Source organism: Fundulus heteroclitus, chromosome 10, assembly GCF_011125445.2.
Source record: "Fundulus heteroclitus isolate FHET01 chromosome 10, MU-UCD_Fhet_4.1, whole genome shotgun sequence".
NCBI lineage: Eukaryota > Metazoa > Chordata > Actinopteri > Cyprinodontiformes > Fundulidae > Fundulus > Fundulus heteroclitus.
This window is the reverse complement of record NC_046370.1, coordinates 27,686,582-27,706,444: the sequence shown is the minus strand read 5'-3', so window position 1 is coordinate 27,706,444 and position 19,863 is coordinate 27,686,582. Positions and strand designations below refer to the sequence as shown.

Here is a 19,863-nt window from a genome sequence, read left to right as displayed (position 1 = left end):
TTTTGATATTTTTTGTACATTTCCTTTATTTACATTGTACCATGTCACATAACATTCAACACTTTGTCATCCAACTAAAAACAGCAAATCCAACCCATTTAAAACGACAAAAGCAGAGGAACTTTGACCCTCGAGCGGACAATTTTACAGATTAGACTTTTTATATGAAATGCTCAAGGTTTGTTCGCCACAGATAAAAACACCGTAATTGACTCCAAATGAGAAGCGATCTCAACACACACTACAAGAGGGCACAACTGATCACAGCTCACTCATTCTATGCTTCTTGGGACCTGCTTGCGTCGCTTGCAAAGGTGCAGGTTCACATTTTATGGCCAAATTCATTGCACCGGTGTACCACACCTCTGTTGTTCCTCTCAGCTCATTCCGGCTTCAGTTTCATTTGTGCAAATCAGGGATCCATGTGGAGAGGAGTGTCAGGCCTTGGTGGGACCTCTTTGTCGCAGCTTGGCCCTTTGTGCCGCTATAAGCAGCAAAGTTCCAGTGAGGAGCTCCAAGCCGTAGGAGAGCCAGGCCAGACCTAGAGACCAGCCGAAGGAGGTGTGGATGTAGGCCAGACCCTCCGGTCCAACCAGACTCTCGGTCTCAGACAGCGCTTGGTATGAGTAAAAGATGTAGAGACTTGCACCACACAGAGTCAGCAGGCCTGGATGTCGAAGCATCACATGCAAACAGAAAAAAACAGGTGAATAGGACATGAATTAGCTGTTGGTTTTCCAACACCGAGGTGCATTTCGATTTGGTAAACTGTGGAAAAAGTGGAAGCTGTGCATCGTTTCAGAAATTATCATTTACACAACAAACACAAACTGCTTCTCGTGAGCTATTCTGAATTTGATTTATTTTGCTTTAACTACGCCAGCATATAACTTGATGTAATAGTACCTTTTGCTATGGTGGCCATCGATGATCAATTTCAAACCTTAAGACGATCAGATAAAACTGATGTACCATTTGAAATATTAATTATAAGGTCAAATATTTATAGATTTAAAAAAAAAACAGTATTAAAAATACTAACAGTTAATACATTTTGTATATGGTAGTAGTAACTCAATTCATTTATTCAATGATAAATCGATTTAGCTTTTGTCCATTAGTTACAGAACACTAGTGAGTTCAATTCAAATTAAAGTCTTTATTGCCATTAAACATGTGCAAGGTCAATGGAAACCGTTTAGCTAAAAAAGAAACAAAAACAAAACATTATACACCCAATAAAAATAAATACACAAAAGTAAAAAAAAATAGTACACATTACGTGAAACATAGTGTAGTGTGTCATTTTAGGAAAGCCTGATACCAGTTATATTATTATTGGTTATTATTAAGTGTGATGGCAATTTGATAAAGACTGTGGCCAGTTGTTGAGTTCTTAAAGACATGTCCAGCTCACTCAGGACATAAAGGACACCATTAAAACATTGCGTTGCGGCCGCCATCTTGACTGTGGTCAACAAATTTGTTGACAATTCCTGGACAGAAATCACCGTCACTGTTTGAAGAAAGTAAGAGGCTCAAATGTTGGAAACAACTGCTTTCTACTTCTACGTGTAGTGGGGGGTTGTACGTTAGATGTAGGAGCACAACACTGCTCTCTAGAGTCTAGGAGGAAATTGCTAGTTCAGAGGAAGAGCCTCACGGTGCGTTAATGCTGCAGGCGTTGTGTGCGCTTTTCTCATTTTTGAGAAGAACGTACGTGCGTCAAGCATAAGGCAACCTTAAGCCAGCCCAGACTGACAAGCTGAGCATTGAATGCACATGGGGTAATTCAGGCTGGCTGGTCTGACAAATATGGATCTATGCTTCCTGGTGGCAGTAACTCAGCCAGATCTAATCTGGATGAGAATAGTTATGTATTATTCTTTCTGACCTTGGCAGAATGTCATAAAGGTCAGAAAGTGGTGTCTTCATATGGACCTGAGATGACTTTCCTACTCTCTCAAGGGCCTCCATGTCAGTTGAGGTGCAGCTTGTAAACCACAATAAGAGATCATGAGTGATGATGCTTTCAACCAAACATTTCTAAAAAAAAAAAAAAAAAAATACAGTCAGCCGATGTGGCTTTCACAAGAACAGTGTGTAGAAAGCTTGATGGAATGGGTTTCCATGGCCGAGCAGCTAAATCCAAGCCACACATCACCAAATGCAATGCAAGACTCTGATGCAGCGGTTTAAAGCATGCCACCATTGGACCCCAGAGCAGTGGAGGTGTACTTTCTGGAGTGATATTTCGCCATCTGGCAATCTGATGAACCAGTCTGGGTTTGGAGGTAGCCAGAAGAACACTAGACAGAACATCTTTGGGATGAAGTTAGAGCAGAGAGTGAGAGTCAGACGTTCTCGTCCAACATCAGAGTCTGATCTCACAAATGTGCTTCTTGAAGAATGGTCAAAAAATTCCACCAAATAGACAGCAGAACCTCGTGGAAAGCCTTTCAGGAAGAGTTGGAGCTGTTATAGCTGCAAAGTGTGGACCACCGTCATATTGAACCCGATTAATTTAAAATGGGATGTCACTGAAGTTCATATGCGAGTCAAGGCAGATGAACGAATACTTTTGGCCGTACAGTGCTTCTAATAAGCCAGAGTGAAAAATCTCCACGATTTACTGCATTACAGGAACGATCAAATATTTAAGGACTAACATTTATTTTAACAGGTAATCTATACAGATTAATTTTTTTCCACATTAAAATTTGTTCAAATATCTAAAATCTGTTAGCATATCTATGCACCCATTATTTAAACATGACATTTAAATGACATGTTCTGTGAGGAACCTGCGATATTTGCTCAACCAGGCACCGCTTGGAGGTTTCTAACTATTGTTTCTACTTTCTACTATTTCCTTTGTACTTTTTTTAAATTTTTTGATACACTGTATATATGTAGACACACTATATATACCTTATGCACCTTTTCCTCCTTTTGTTTATTAAGTCGATGTGTGACAAATGAATTTCTCCACGGTGAGATCAATAAAGCCCATCTTATCTTGTCTTACTTATTATCCGGTCAACACCCCAATAACCCATAAATATGACTTAACATTTTAAATTGTTGAAGCTACAGATACTCCTACCAAGACCTTTCCAAATGGGTCTGTGGACACTGACATCTCCTTGAGCTGGCAGTAAGAGCGCTAATCTGAGAGACAAGACCAAGCTGCCAGAAATCTCATATCAAGAGACGGGAAATGCATCGATGTGTGTGATATCAGCCTCCCTTATCTACATAGAAGAAAACAAGGCACATGCCCAGTCCACACCAGTTTCACGGCGTTGCTATTGGAAACCTTTTTAATTTTGACAGCTTGCTCCCGCTTTTAGTGTATGCAAGTGGAGCTACCCAGGGTGGTGACTAATAAAGATTTTATTACAATTACACCCTGAGGTGCAACAGAGAGGGGAACGTGATGAGGAAACTGGCCCGATGGCTCTTTGTTATGCTCTTGATGGCAATGAACGGAGGTGCAGAAGGAGACATAGACACAGCTGGGAAATGACTGAACTGCAAACAGCAAGGGCTACCTTCACTAACAGGAAATAGACGCATTTATCTGCCGTTTGAGAAACAAAGTTTCAAAGAGATCTGGGTTCAGGTTTGTTTGTCAGGTTTTTATCTGCCAGGCGGAAATGTTGCCTTGTGGTTAGGAAATGTAAACAGTGTTTCCCATCAAACCCCACGTCTCTGTGTTTACCAGAAGGATTGTAACCATAAAGCAAATTGGGTTTGACATGTCAGGAAAATCGTTGACATTCTCATTAACATGTACACCTTTTCTGTCAAATAACAATGTTAAAGCTGGTATCACCACCTGACCGGACAGCAGTGTTGTCCTTCTTTTCATAAATACAATACCTGATAAAAGCAAACTAACCAGGAATAAAAGTCAACCAAGTTTTGGTTGTCATTAGCCATGTCAACTGTATTAGTAATCATAAATTCAGTTTAGTTGCGTTCTTTTCTTTACCCTTTGGATCAGGGGTGATCGCTCCTACTTTAACTTTTCTACATTTTCTCATGCTATGACCACTAACTACATTGTGTTCAAGTAGGATTTTATGTGATAGATAGTTGGCTAGCATGTTGCTTTTCTTTGGCTTGATTGGTTGAATTGCATGACTGACAAATCAAGATAGGAATAACATGAAGTTGGCCACTGTGAGATTGAATAAATAAATAAATAAATAAAACCAAAAAAAACAGATAACAGCTTCCAGACCAGGGTGGGCACGAACCCCCAAATGCCAGCCTATTCCACCAGGGCTGCCCCTTGGTATGTGGGAGCCTAGCTTAGGCAGACACAAGACACAAGTTCTGGTATGTGTGACGTAGTGAAATATGTAAGAGGATGATTACACAATATTCAGTGTAAATAATTCTCACCTGATATGTAAGGTTTACAGTATGAGCAGCGGTTGTGATTTAGAGACAGGCACCATGCTACGCCGTACTGTACAAAGCGTCTCCGCACTGTCCACCACCAGAAGTACATTCTCAACCTATGGGAAACACTGCACAGGGACTTCTCACTATAAACTACGAAACTAAACAAAAAGGAATGCCTAATAAGGCAAGGCCCGTTTGAACTCAATAAAACATCTGTCACGACTGACTGAGGGTTTGAGAAGACAGAGCAGACACAAAAAGAACACAGAAGCACTGATCCAGGAGTGCTTTCTATGTTAGAGAGTGTAATGGCTGTCTAGGAAAGATTCACAGTTAAACAGATAGGCTCTGAGTCAGTTTTCAGGTCTACAGGATGCAAGGCAACAGTGTTACCAACTGTACCTTTCTGCAATCCTTAGGCAACAATGTATAATGTAATAAAAAAAAAGACTAAATATACATTTAATCATACAAATAGCCATGTGAATAAAAAATAATATTGTATTTTTTTATCTGTCACCAGTGATCTGATTTTTCATGTCACCACAAATAACAGAAGTGGGTTTACAAGTCTGGGGATTAAGGTGCGGGGACTATGTTGAAGACTTTCGGTTTAGAGCCAAGAACATTCATGTTAGAATGACACAGGCTGGATGTGCTGATACAGTGATAACACTATAATTTGTGATAATAGCATAAAACAAAGGTAATAACTAGACTGTGCTACTGTATCACTGTAGCATTCCTCTGGCTTGTTAGATTAAATATGTTAAAGTAGAGTTTCTGTCTTAATAAAGTCATTTTCTTTCTAAAGAAGTCTACCATAAAGAAGACCACTTTACAGGGTGAAGAACCCAGGAGGGCCACATCTGGATGCAGTTAATTCTTTACAGCCGTCTACATGCAAACATAAATAAGTTTTCTGCATGCTGAAGGAAATCTCACTCAGGACACACTGGTAAATATATAATCCAAAGAATCAGGAAATATTTTTTAATGCTCATTATGCTTAGTGATTGGTGATGTGGAGTATTTGCATCAAGTTATTTGCATTGTGCCAATTCACAACACATGTCATCTCAAGGCAGTTTACAAAGTTTTCAATCAAATGATTCCAATCAAATCATCCTGACAGATTGGTCAAAAAGTTTTCTATCTAAGGAAACCCAGCAGATTGCATCAAGTCTTGACAAGCAGCATTCACTCCTCATGAAAGAGCGTAGAGCCACAGTGGACAGTCGTCTGCATTGTCAATGGCTTTGCAGCAATCCCTCATACTGAGCATGCATGTAGCGACAGTGGAGCAGAAAACTCTCCCTCCAGCAGAAACAGGCTCATTGTAAACGGTCATCTGCCTACCGACTGGGGATAAGAGAAGACAGAACAACAAATGAACAACATCTGAAATCATACCAATCACAAGAAAATAAGGGGTTCAGGACCAAATCATTTGAACCTAGAAATGTTTTGATCCCTGGTGAACATTTCTTCCTAGTCTTATTGATGAGTGACTTATATATGAGTTATTTGCAATAATGGCAAACAGTTCTGATAACAGCCAACAAGCTGTAATCATGTCTCTCCGGGGAATTTGGGTGGGGAGGTTTGATTATGGCTTAGCTGCTACAAAATGTGCATCATTCATTTATTCATACCATGACAAATTTAAAAAATGCAATAACTTTTTACTGCCATGTTATTGCGAGACACAGTGCTGTTCAAATCCAGTTTTTCCCACGACCATTTCATTTAACCTCATGAATTCTGAATCCTACTGTTTTATGTGTGGTCAAAGTAGAAGGTTAATTTTTTTTTTTTTTTGTATTCTGCTAAAATTCACTTCCCTTTTCAGTGATTGCTGAATGAAAAAGCTATGTTGTTCATGTGTTATAGGCTGATGCATTGAGCTTTTCAAATGTCTAAAAACTTCTGAAATGTTTCCAAGATTAACTAAATAGTAGAGATATTTGATTGGCTGCTTTCACACACACATATAAACTTAAGTGACCTTAGCTACTAGATACAAAGGCTGTAAAACTGACCCTGATGTTCGACAAGAAGGCCTGGCTCACTGTCTCTGCAGCAATTCATAGTGAAGTTGTGCACTCAGACTGAGGTGAGGAGTCTCCAGGCTGGTCTGTACATACTGATTACCTCCATTTCACTAGAGTCCTATTGTGCCAGGTATTAGATTGCCTCACACTTGGTGACATAAGACTTGGATGCAGCTGCCCAGTCCTGAAACCCTTCCCATGAAGCTCCCTGAACAATGTTCTTGAGCTCATCTGAAGGCAACATGAAGCGTGGAAGGCAGTAGATATTGATTGAAAGTTCCTGGTCTCTGAGCACAATGTACCAGAAAATCCATTAAGGAGTGGGGATGTTTCATGATGCAATAACTCCCTCAATCCAGCCTTGGTGAAAGTACAAACCTTCACCAAGGCTGGATTACCCAGTTGGCATTCTGGACCATTCTGGGCATGTGACAACCATGGGACCGTGAGGGGAAAGTCCAACCTATTTTTGAGCATCTTCTATGTAAAAAAAAATGGTAGAGAATCACAAAAAAAATATAATAATTCTACAGTCATCGAATGCCTCCATAAGTCTCAACAAACAAGAAATTTAAGAAAGGAATAGCTGACATGTGAGTTATGTGACTTGGATTTAGCGGTCACATCAATCGATCTGCCTCCAAAATTTTACTACTTTTTTTTTTTTTGATAATCGACTTTTACTTTCAAATGGAACAGAAAAAAGATTTCAGAACAATTTCAGGCCAGTTGAAGGGTATAAGAGGATGGCTCACCTCTAGCTGACAATTAAAACTTTATGGATACTGTTGTGAAATTTTGTATTGATGTATGTAACTCTGATCATATCTTCTCTGGGTGCACCTGCATAACATTCCCGTGTGAAAGAAGCTCTCATGCTACAGTGGGTGCACCCCACCTTTCTTCGTTAACCCAGAATGTATAAAAGTTAGTGTGTTCTTTTTCTCATTGCTCTGTTTTTTGACTGCGTTGGCGACAGAGACATTCAAACGCTCATGTCTTTGAATAAATAACTTAAAGACAAACGATGCATCATTTGTTTTCATGAGTGGTGTGCTCACTTAATTGATAATTATTAATATCCATTACAATATATAAATCCAAAGCTGTCATGATTTAGGTTTGTTTGTTTATTTTGGACTTTTCTTGGATCAGCCTTCACCTCTGCCACTATCCAATCAGCTCAGTCTCCTTCCAGCCAACACCATTCTGTTAATCAGATCCACCTGCTGCACTTATTAGTGAACTCTGTTCACCTGTCAACATATACCTGCCTCAGCCAACTCATCCCTGCCAGAACGTCTCTTCTCGTCTGATCTGATCTAATCTCGATGTGCCCTTCCTCTACCAGACCCTGTGTGCTCAGCCAGCTGGACTCTTCAGATAAACATTACCTTTGTCTGCATGCTGCAGTTCTGCCTTTGTGTCGTAACTTTGTGTCTGGCTGAATATCGGGTTCACCAGTGGCTTTTTTTCCCCCCTTTTTGGTACAGTTCCAGAATACCAGTGTTGGTTCTATTGAGTGACTGAAGACGCTAATCTAATCTAAGCTATGGTGCATTGAAGCACACCTTGTACATTAGAATAGCTATATTAAATTAAATATAAATCTATAAAATCTAAATTGGTAATCATCAAATGCCACCACATTCTTATTTAAGGTTTCTTAAAAGATCCTTGACCTATTTTTTCTTATTGCTGTAGATTGGTTTCCTGAATAATTTGTAACTGACCAGTGAAGTCCCATCTGCACTGGTCAGTTGGGAAAATACTATAAAATATAAAATCAAATTGTTATCAGAAGATAACATGTCTTGATAAATAACTAATAAAGCAGACATGGTTTACCTGTCAGACGATTCTACCATACATCAGCATCTTTCTTTTAATAACAATCTGACTATTCAGTACCATGGACAGCAGCCTCCGAGGTCAACCTAAATACTGCTGATGGTTAATATATGCAGGACGTCTTTAGACTCAGGCACACATAATCTTTGTAATAGTTTAGACTATTTTTCAAACTTCATTTATTAATGAAATACCTGTAGTGTTAAACACATCATTAAAGTAATCAGCACTGCCTTTAAATGTTCAATATTATTCAGTAACTATTAAATTCCCTGGCCTGGTCAGTAACCAATCAGAAGACACCAAAACACTAAGGCAGAGGCATCGAATGTGGAAAAAAATTAAATAAAAACAAACTGTGATGACACATCTGATTTTATATTTTGCCTCCACAAAGCTTTCAGATTTAGACTGCAATGACATTTTCTGATAACAGTGTACAGTTTTTGTCAAACATTTTTTGGAAAAACGTTGATGTGTAAGATTACTTTAAAATGGTTAAGGATGCTATATATGAATAGCTAAATAAGATATTGGTGAAACTTGATACTAAGGAATTTGAACTTTTTAATTGGGATTAATACTGTTTCATTGAGCGTTGCTTTCTAAAAACAGAAAACAATATCTCTGTAATCAATCACATTTGTTTGCTTCTCATTTAGCCATAGAACTGTTTACCAAACAGGTTTTCTCAGGTGAGCATAGGAAGGTGGAGGGCACCAAGCAACCACAGAAAAACCTGACCTCAGCTGGAAACGACTGTGATCCCAAAACTACATCAGCATGTTCAAGACAATTTGGAATATATGTGTTTTAAAACAACAAATAAGTCACTGATTTCCGAGCAGTGCCACAATTCTGACAAGGTAACTCATTTATCAAAAATTACCCTTCTAAGCCCTAATTTGTAAATCCATGCATCTTCTTTTGAATTCTCACTTACTTGTCCCATGTTAAAACACAGTGAAGGGTTATTTCCATACAATTGCTAAAGTTATTAGTTTAGATCAAATAATAGTTCCAAAATAAGGAGCAGCAGAGCTGATCAACAAATATTTTTTTATAAGAGTCTGACAGTCAAGAAGTTCACAAGAAGGCTTGAGTCTGATTCAGACCTTGACCCTATCTTGCTCCTCGCCATGTGCTGGTTATTAAGGCAAGACTATAAAGAGTCTTTGTAGGTAAGTCTCTGTCACAAGGTCCTTTTTATGAACGCCACAAGGCCCTGGCAGGAGAGAACCCGGAGGGATCAAGCTGGAAGAGGTGTGCCACAAGTTAAGAAAATGGGTTTATGAGCCCAACAGTAACCTGATTACTATAAATACCCACATTAACATGACAGCGTTAATATGAAAAAAAGTAATCTAACTTTACCATTAACCAGAAGGTAGTAATTGGTTATAAGTTTTGTTCATTTCGTTTTTCTCGTTCCCCTGCATTTGCATCTCTCCATTAGAACACATTAAGGTTAGTTTAACTTTCCTGCCTTATTGTTGTTATTCTGACTATGCTCTTCATGGCGATGACTTAACCAGGGAACATACTAACATGATGAAGAGGAATATCCTCTTCATCATGTTAGATACTGATTGTCCTGTAACTTTAAATCAACGCTTCCATATATTTATTGTTTTAAAAAGGTGGGAAATGAAATTTGCTTTCCAATAATCTAGCAAAAGCACAGTTTAATGTGATAAAAAAATACACTACACTGTGTAACGCTAACAAACCGTGATGTAAAGAAAATGTTCTTCAATGTTCCTCTTAGAGAAGGATAAACAAACTTGTGTGAGGAATCATTTTGGTATGAGGTCTGGCCTATAAATGTTCTACAGTATCAATCTGTGGTTGTATATTTAACTAAATACTTTCCCCTGAGCTGTTTCCAAGGGTTGCAGCGTGGAGCCAGTGTCATTGTACTGTTTCCTTCTTCATGCAGAGGGCCATTCCAGCTTAGTGCTTCGTGGAAATATTCATACCCCTTAATATTTCATATTTTGAACCACAAACTTCAGTGTAGTTTCTTAGGATTCTATGTGACAGACAAACACAAACAAATGTTTAATCAGACAGAAAAGTGGAATGAAAGGGGATAGATGGTCTTCAATATTTTAAAATAAACATGGAAAATGTTGCATGTTTCTGTATTCAGCTTCTCTGTGGCTATACGACCACTTTTCCCTGCAAATACAGTTGCAAGTATTTTGTCTATAAATTCTCAACAGGTTTTAGGTCTGGTCTATTTCTGGGCCTTTCTAAAATGTGGATATGCATTATACTTCCAGGACAGCCAGGAGGTTTGGTGGGTGGGTTTGGGGGGGGAGGGGTGGAGGTGTTGGTCCTGGTGAGTGGTTTGCTCACGGGCCTGGCCCCCGGGCTATGGTGTGACTGGCGGGGCCCCCCTCTCCGGGTGGGCTCTCGGGGAACGGGGGTGGCTATTGGTGTCAGCGGGGAAGCTGGCTCCCTGGGAGTACAGTAGGCTCCCCGGTCCTTTTCTCCCCATCTGCAGACTCCTCCCTCTGCCTTCTCCATCACGCTGCCACACATGTAGGACCTTGGGGAGGGGGGCGTTACTGGGGGTCTGATAACGTCCCTCACTCCAATTTTATTATGCATTTTAGACACTTTCACTCACAACATTTTCACAACGCACATATATGTAGGGCATTGTCTGGGGGGGGGGGGGGGGTTGTTGTGTGGGCCTCACCTCAGATGGCTCCTTCCAGCCCCTCTCGCATTTAGACATTGAGGGTTCTCTGTAGTTGCTTGGAGTGGGTGCGCTGGCACCAGCTACGTTCCGGAGGGGAGGTGGACTGTGCTGGGCACCCCCTTTGGTACTCCCAGTTTTAAACACACTTGAGAACAACATGCAACAACACAACATTTGAGCGGGCATTGGGAGGATCGGGTCTTTCTCACACCCCCGTTCTTCGGTTGCCGTCTGGAGTCTGGGGCCTGGAGGAGGAGCGGGCCACCGGGTCCGGTGTCTTGGCGGGGGGTTGCTGTTGGGCCCGCGTGACTTGCCGGGACTGGGGCTGGCGCGTCTGCTCCCCCTAAATAGGCTAGGGTATGGAGGGGGAGCGAGTGGGCCTGTTAGGTATTTAGTGGTCGAGGGAGATTCTGGTTGGGTGGCCCGCACTGAATCGTGTTGGCCCCGTCCCCGGGGGGTCTGTGCTGGGGGTCGTCTGGTCTGGGTGCGGGATGGGGGTTGGGACCGAAGCAGGTAGGTCAGATTGTTGTGGTGACGTGCCCCCCCATGTGGAGTTCAGGGTTAACCTACTGGGTCCGGGGCCCTGGTACCCCTTTTGGGTGCCGGTGCCCGAACCTGGGATTATTGGATGTGAGTGTTATGTGCGAATGTGTGTACGACGTCGTCTTTTTTTGTTTTGTTTTTATGCTTTTTTGAGATGGTCTGTGCGTTGTGAGTGGGGCACTAGGGTGGGAAGGGGTGAATGTGGCAGTTTTTTTTTTTTTTTTTACCTGAGAGCGGTCTGGACCGCTCCCTCTACCAAGAACATCTCAAGTATCCGCTAAGTGCGAAGCCCATACCCCCCATCCTGCCCCCCTCCGCTGGCTGGTGCCTTGGCCCGCTGGGGCATTGGCGGTCCTCGGGTTCAGGGGTGGATGCCCGGGCGGGCGCCAGCTCATTCCTGACGGCTGCTTTGCGGGGCCTGGCCCCCGGGGCATGGTCAGGGCTCCCGCCGGGGTGCATGGCACCCTTGGGGCCTCGGGTCCCTGGGGCTCATGGCCGGTTCCACTTCAGCGTAGCTGGCTGCCGGCGGAGCCCATGGGCTCGCCCCGCGGCTCCTGGGGGCTTCGGAATTGCGGCGGCTGGGGGATTTTCTCGGGGCCTTTTCTCCTCTTCCCTTGGTGGAGGGGTGGATTTCCTGTGTTGGCCCCTCTTGGGTGCCCTTGCTTTGGGGGTCCCTTTGGGCGTCTGGAGTTTTGGGTGCTCGGTGCTTCGGTGCTCTGGGGGGACGGGTCTTTGGCTCTTCACAACCATGATTGAGCATTTTTCTTTTGGATAAACTTTACATGCACAAGTGCACTCTCACAATCACCTACAGGTGTTGGGTTCCAGGTACTTAGAGATTCACTTCTATACAGAAAGCCTATATTTTTAACTTCAGGTATCACATTATACATGTCAGATTAAATAATAATACATATCATTCAGCAATGGTATCAATGTGTTACTTCATTGTATCTGTTATACTATATCAGTTGGTTGTGCTGTTCTTTTTACATCTCTCCTTGCAGGTGATGAAGCAGACTGAAGACGTTTTATCATTCTCTCCCTTTTATCTCCTCTTTCTTTCACCTTTTCTCTTTCTTTTTTTTCCTCTTGTTCTTCCTTTCATCTCCTACTTTCCCATTGTAGTGTCCACATAATTTGAAATACTCCCTGCATGAATTATAATAATACTATTTACATGCATAAATCAAGCAGAGCACTATGGCGAAAGTCGTACTGCTCCACTTGTGAAAGTAAAATCTGTTGAGCTTTTTTTTTGCCATTAAGACAACAATTCTTATTGCCACATTGCCAGACAGGACACTGGGGGATAAATAAATAAATAAAATGTGAATATGCTCCGATCTAAGGCATTGCACTGCAGTATGTATGTATAGCAAATATATGGTAACATAATAAAGTGGTTGTTTTATGTGGGATTTTACTGATGTAATATCAAATACTTTAAACAAAATTGGTGAAAACATCAACATTTTCATTTTTGACTTGCATTGTTATGCTGAGAAGGGCTGTGACTGAAATATTTTATCATTGATTCCCTCCCTAGAAATGAAACACTCTGCATTATTGCTACTTATTCATACATTTGTCAGTGAATATGATCCCATTATGAATCAAAAGTACTTTAGATGTGATGCTATCATGCTGCCACAATGCATGAATTAATAATGTTTCTCCTCTCTAGTTTTCGGGATGATCATTAGGAGTCCCAGTTGAATGGAAAAGCATGGGGATAAATTATCTTTGTAATATGGAAGCATGGCACTTTGTACACAATAAAAGTGCGGACAAAGTTCTGGTGGAAGCAATAGTGGCTGCGAATGTAGCTAACCACCATCAGCATGTCAATGAATGGGTGAATGACTGATAGTAGTGTGAAGCTCTGTGGCGTCCTCAAGTACAGACCATTTACCATAATCAATTAAGCTCATTTAAATTGTAATCAAACATCTTAGTTTGCAAATGTAATGTTCATTTTCACTAGAATTTAAATAAAGATGGTTCAATGAGTCCATTATGCTCCTCGTTTGCAGTAGTAGGGAAGAGTGAGGATGATATATTTAGTAGGGTTAAACGAAGAATGAAAGTATAATTTTGCTAAAAATGAAGATTTTGTTTTTAAGTCAAAGTTGAGAAACTTTCTGTTTTGGAGCAAAAAATGTACTTTGGATCTAACATTGTTAGCACTGTACAACCCAAAGTCAGATGCCTCGTATGTCTACACATACCTGGCAAATAAAGCTGATTCTGAACTAGTTTAGTAACAGCACTAATGTTAGTGTCAAATGTGCTAGCAAGCTGAGATTGTTAAAATATCTTAGCTGTGGTTATCAGAGAAAGATTTATAGCTGCATTTATCAGAACAGATTTAAAATGTTTCTCACTATGAACCTTATGTCTCAGTCACAAATGAGTTCTGACATTTTGTTTATTTTTGACAGAAGACAAAACAAATGAGCTAAACAATCTTAATTGGTAGTTAGAATTTAATTAGTTTAACTTGGCTGGGAAATGAGAATTTCATTTGTCTTTTAATGTTAAATGTACATAATTTCTACTCATATATATATATATATATATATATATATATATATATATATATATATATATATATATATATATATATATATATGGAAATCTATCCAAACAAAATCCAAACAAAAGGAAAGCAAACTGTAACACCAATTGTATCATCGAGCAGTTATGTAACCAGCTGATGATCTCATACGAGGCCCATTTTCAGCTCACTCTTATTAAGGACCCACTTGTAAATGTTAAATGCAGAACTGTATTTGTGATCCTGCTTCAGAACCTATCCTATTAACCTATTATATTTGTATTTACACCCATCAATTCCAACATCTACCAGTAAAGAGGTGTCTGAACCATTTGCTGTAACTAAAGCTAACAGCACCATCAATCCACCAGTGTTTAGCAGCTAGAAAGGAGTTTTTCTCTTCAAATTCAGAACCCCTCCCATTTATACCTAAAAAACAGCCTAGTTTTGCTCTTTGCCCCCATCAGACAATGTCTTAGCCTAATCAGTTCACAGATCTAAAATGTGTTGAACTTCTCTGGATGCTATTTTTCTGTTTTGTTGAGAACACCTAATTTAATTTCTAAGAATTAAATGAATCTACGCTGACCAACACTTTGGCACGCCGGTAACGTGGTCCCGAGTTGCACAGCCCCCCTCCGTTTTACAGCAGAACTCAGAGCCGAACAAATTGGAAACCACACCTGGTCGTTAATGTGTTTACAATATTCGTTTGTCTTAAAATACTTTGTGTGAGAAGGTTGCAGTAGCTGTTGTTAGCTAGCGCCCCACATTAGACAGAACTCTACAGATTTATCCAGCAAAATCAGACTGATACAGGATCATCTGATGTCCCATCCTATTTTCATCTACACTGCTCCCAGTGGAAATTTTCAGGAAACATCTCAGAGAACACACGCTTCTCCCTCTGTTGGATCTCTGTCTCTTCATTACATGCTTCATTTAAAAGAATATCTTCTACAGACAGAGGCATTGGGAGTGCCAGTTTCACACACTGTGGTCAATCTCTTCATGAAGGACGTGAAGAGCAGGGCTGTGAAATCCTACACGGAAACAACCCCTAGCCACTAGTTTAGATGTGAGAATGACTAATGCCCCGGAAGTGGAACACATCAACTCACTGGACAACAACATCAGGTTCACAAGTGAGGATGCTGAAGACAACAAAGTACCTTTGTAGGCTGCATGGTACACATGGAGACAGAGCCAAGCCTCACAGTGGAAGTCCATGGAAAACACACACACTCTTTGAATCTCGCCACCCACTGCAACAAAAACCTTCAAACATCAGAACCTTGCAGCAGTGGGCCGAACAGTTCCTCGCAAGGACAAAGGTGAAGGAGAAGAAGCACAAGCACTCATTAAGAGAGCACTTCCAAAGCTGTGGTTACCCTTATCAAGAAAACACTCCACTCAGTCTCGTAAAGGAGAAAAGAAGAAGTGATGGAAGCGTCGCCACTCCATATGCGGCCGGAGATTCCCAGAAACAGATTTTCCAAGCGTTATGCAAAACTCACTCTCAGCCAGACACTGATTCATCCCCAGGATAAAACACACACACGAGCTTAGTGGTGTTGTTTACGCAGTCCAGAGCAGCGAGGAATATTCTAACCTCTACACTGGAGAACTTGCCCAGCAGCTACACAAATGGATGGCCTAACACATAAAAGCATACTCCTCAGGTCAAGAATTACCAGTTTATTTACATTTCAAGGACAAAGGCCTCTCGTCTGAAGATAGCAGTGTGCACATTTTGGACAGGGAAGACGGATGGTTTGAGAGACATGAAGCATGAAAAGCCAACACTAAACAGAGGAGGTGGCCTCAGATTCCATTGATGTAACACCTGCTCTGCAGCCCTGATCCGTCTCTCCAGGCAGTTTTACAGCAGTTCATAAATTGGGAGGTGAACAAAATAACGCACAAGGATTTGTTAGGGACTTGTTGGGGTCGTCAAGCAACGGCGACCCAAACATTGAGCTGAATAGCAGGGAGGGCCGTCTCCTAATTGCCCCAAAAGTGCCTTAATGGCCAAATTAGTGTACTTGTTCTGACTACTCTATAAGCCTGTTACATCCAACTACGTTCAGAACTGAAGAAGCCGTTTTGATGAGAGGTGAAAGAGACCAAATCCAGATGCTTTTACTTGAGCACCTCCTCATGTCCTGGATTACTGAGGATCTACACCAGTGTGATGCAAAGCGGAGCTGCCAAGAACTCCACTAATGTTTATTGTTGCTATTATTTATCTCGGTCGCTCAGGTAACAGCAATAACGGTGCATCGCTATCTTGACTGAAGCGAGATCTCTTCGTCATACACAGAGCTGACATTAAAACCCTTCAGCTTTAAACTGGAGGTGTCCGGCCTACATTGTTTTGTATGTTAGAATAGGTGGACCATAAAAAATACGATTGTCTTCCACTTCCTCCGAGGATTCTGTGAAGTCATATAGATACATCTCCACGAATACGAATATCATCAAAAAGTTCCAGCTATTCATTTCAAAAGATTGAACTTATATATAGATTACCCACAAACTGATGTATTTAAAATATTGATTTTTGTCCATTTTGATTAAGGATTATAGCTAATGAAAACCTGAAACGCTTTGTCCCACTACTAATATTAATTCTGCTAATATCAAATCAGACCAATAAAAAGGATATTAAATTACAAAATGTGGGCCTATTGCAATGCATGTCCATGTACTGTAAATTACATACACTCAGTACTTAGCGATCGACATGATGGGATATCATCTGCCTATCTAACATTTTTGTTTACATTGTTAAAAACTCACAAAAAAATAAACAAATATGATTTGACCATTTTATTTCTAAGCTTTTACAGGTATTAGGCATTTAAATGAAAAAAGTATTCTTTTAAATTAGATTTCAAATTTTAAAATAATAATCATAATATAGCACCTTTGCACCTAAGTCTCATGCCTGAATTTTAAAATACAGGCGTATCCTGACGATATGGGCCGATTATATACATTGTTTTATATATATTTGAAATCAGTTTATCGTACTGACCAGCACGCTTCCTGAAAAGCTTAAATGCAATCTTTAGGTTCTGATAAGATTCGTATCTGAGTCCAAAAAGTCCGATATCAGTCCCTTTATGAACGATATGAATTACTTTGAATCACTCAATGCCCCCTTAATGATACAATGCAGTAAATTATGTCCAATAATATAAGCCTTCATTTATGAAATTATGCATTCAGATGTAGTGTGATTGTAACATGCAACAGACCTCAAACTTCTCAGCAGGGGCGATAGCCCTCACAGCTTTTGGAAAGAAGCTGCAGTTCCACTTCATAAAGGCCACAGCAGAATGATTTAATTGTAAAAAGGAAGGCATTAAAAAGCATGATATGTTCCCTTTAAGGAAGCCCAACAGTAGCCTTCAGCTAGTCTGCATTGTTGCATCTACTGTCTCTCAAATCATCATTGACTGTTGAAATATCACCCTGGACCTCAAGGTACTTGGAACGAGTTCCTTTCCAATTTTCCTCTAGACCCACGGGGACCTTGATAAGATGAAATCAACATCCTTTTCTACTTTTTCCTTTAACCCAGCTTCCCATTAACACGCTTCATCATGGCTTTCCTTGAACAGCCAGCTTCTACAGAAATGGCCTTTTGTGGCTGACTTTTGTTATTGACCGTTAGTGACTGCAGAGCGGTCAGTTCTTCCCCTGAGTTGGTCGACCTCAAAGCGGCTAAATCATGTGTGTATTGAAAAAAGAAAAAAAGAAATAAACTAATTTGGTGTTTTATGATATTCAAATGCTTAGAGAAACTGAAGTTTTGGTTTTCAATATATCTGAGACATAAATAACATAATAAACAGAAATAAACAATTCAATTAGATTATTCTGCATGAAACAAATCTAGAGCTTCACTTTGAGAATTACTGAAATAAACCAACTTTGCATTGATATTCTAATGTATGAGATGCAGGCATGGGTGTGAGCTGATGTCTAACTTACTGCAGACAAAGAAGTAATAGGCCGTGCCCGTGAGCAGGACCGGGCTCCGGGCCAGGGAGCTGACCAGACCGCAGATTCCTCCGAACAACAAGAGAACCAGGCTGAGAGGCAGCATCACCACGATGGCACCGTGCATGCCTGGGGTGGAAACAGATGGAGGAGTTTAGGCATCACAGGACTTATGACTACATCTGACAGTGAGAGTTTATTAGTGGAAGGCTCACTCAGCATGCGCATCTCAGTCTCGGTGTATTTGGAGGAATCGGCAGCAAATGAATCAATGGAGTCAGCCTGCATCTTCCCGCCTGGATTAACGAGAAACCGCCACAGAACTGTTTACATGTGATGACCAGCCACCTGGAGGGGCCCATTAAAGCAATGAGGGGAAGTTGGTAGCCTACCTTCGTTGATGCGCCACAATCCGGAGTGAGAGCTCATGTCCTCAAAGTCAGACATGTTCACCGTGCTCACCTCTATGATGTACCAATGATCGGTTCCCAGGGAAGTGGCCAAAAAGGCGAAGCTGAGAATCCCGCAGACACCAGCAGCGATCACCAGAGCGCCAAAGGCTACCTTCATGGTGCGCGGCTGCAGGCTGACCTCATGCGCAACAGCGCGATCCAATCTTTCTATCGTTTCCACGACGCGGTTTAACCTTTAGAATAGGAAAAACTAAAAGTATTTCTAAACGATTTCCTTAGACAATTCTGACATCGACTAGAATAAAGTCTGACAGCGGTCTGCCTCAGCTTCTATCTGGGAGGGACTTGGTTTTCACTCGCGTTTACGCAGAGACGGAGAGGAGAGGAGGAAGCAGTCATTGGCGCTTTAATTAACTGGGACTAATGAGTCTCATTTAGAGTTAAACTGATGCAATCAGCTGACGCTTTGGTGGTGACAAGCTCAGAGGGCACGCCGGAAATATATTTGAGTCAAGAAATAGTGACTTGCAGTGACGGATCTAGAGCAAATTTATCAGGGATGCCAAGGTGGGGCCAGTGTTATTTTTCTTAGCAGATGAAAACTGTGATCCTACATTATAACGGCAGAAGCAAAAAGTGCACCACCTTCATTTTTAAATCATTGTTAAAATAAAACTGTAAAGGTAATACATTTAATTTCATAAGGGAACAATCAGTGACGGATTCTGTGCCAACACATATTACCACAAGAAAATGATTTATGTTTTCAGTACAGGGGCCAGGACTGTTTCTACAGGGCACTGGCCCACATCTAGAACCCTTGCTTCCAAAAGAATTAAGAGTATTTTAACATTTGCGTTAAACTACAATGTATTTTATTTGGATTCCAACACAAATTCATATTATAAAGTGGAAGGAAACATGTCTTCAATGTTTGAAAGGTGTGGTGCTGCATTTGCTCTGGTACCCCTAACTGCAATCCAGTTTCATTTCAGTATAAACACAGCTGTTCCCAGAAGGCCTCAGAGGTTTGTATGACTTTATTCTCATAATTTACTAAATAAATTGTATTGTGGTGATTATAGATTAACTAAAATTAAAAAACAGTCAGAGAAACTTTCCACAAAAAAAAGCTCAAAAACGTAGAGATCATTTTTAAAAATTTACAAGAAAAAAAACTACATGCTTACATGTAAAAAATATGGTGGGAAAATCACACTTTAAAAGATGTTGTGACAGCACCAAGCTGTAGCATTGCTTTTTTTTTCTCAGCAAGGACGGGGAAGCTGGTCAGGGTTGATGCGA

General features: G+C 40.8%; 1 protein-coding gene across 1 annotated transcript; it reads right to left on the bottom strand.

Annotated features, from left to right (window-relative positions):
- Positions 1–19,176, bottom strand: tmem235b (transmembrane protein 235b). The gene is made up of 4 exons (XM_012876105.3): positions 18,538–19,176; positions 18,361–18,441; positions 18,137–18,274; positions 1–667 (listed from the first exon to the last, which is right to left on the bottom strand). The coding sequence occupies exons 1-4, from the start codon at positions 18,713–18,715 to the stop codon at positions 438–440; spliced, it is 627 nt and encodes a 208-aa protein (XP_012731559.2). The 5' UTR covers positions 18,716–19,176; the 3' UTR covers positions 1–437.
- Positions 19,177–19,863: the final 687 nt, after the last annotated feature.

Excerpts from the sequence above, each read along its gene's own strand:
- tmem235b (XM_012876105.3), bottom strand. The coding sequence starts at position 18,715 with ATGAAGGTAGCCTTTGGCGCTCTGGTGATCGCTGCTGGTGTCTGCGGG. Across the intron at positions 18,442-18,537 it reads ATTGTGGCGCATCAACGAAG|GCGGGAAGATGCAGGCTGAC; the intron begins GTAGGCTACCAA and ends TCGTTAATCCAG. Across the intron at positions 18,275-18,360 it reads GACTGAGATGCGCATGCTGA|GCATGCACGGTGCCATCGTG; the intron begins GTGAGCCTTCCA and ends TTTCCACCCCAG.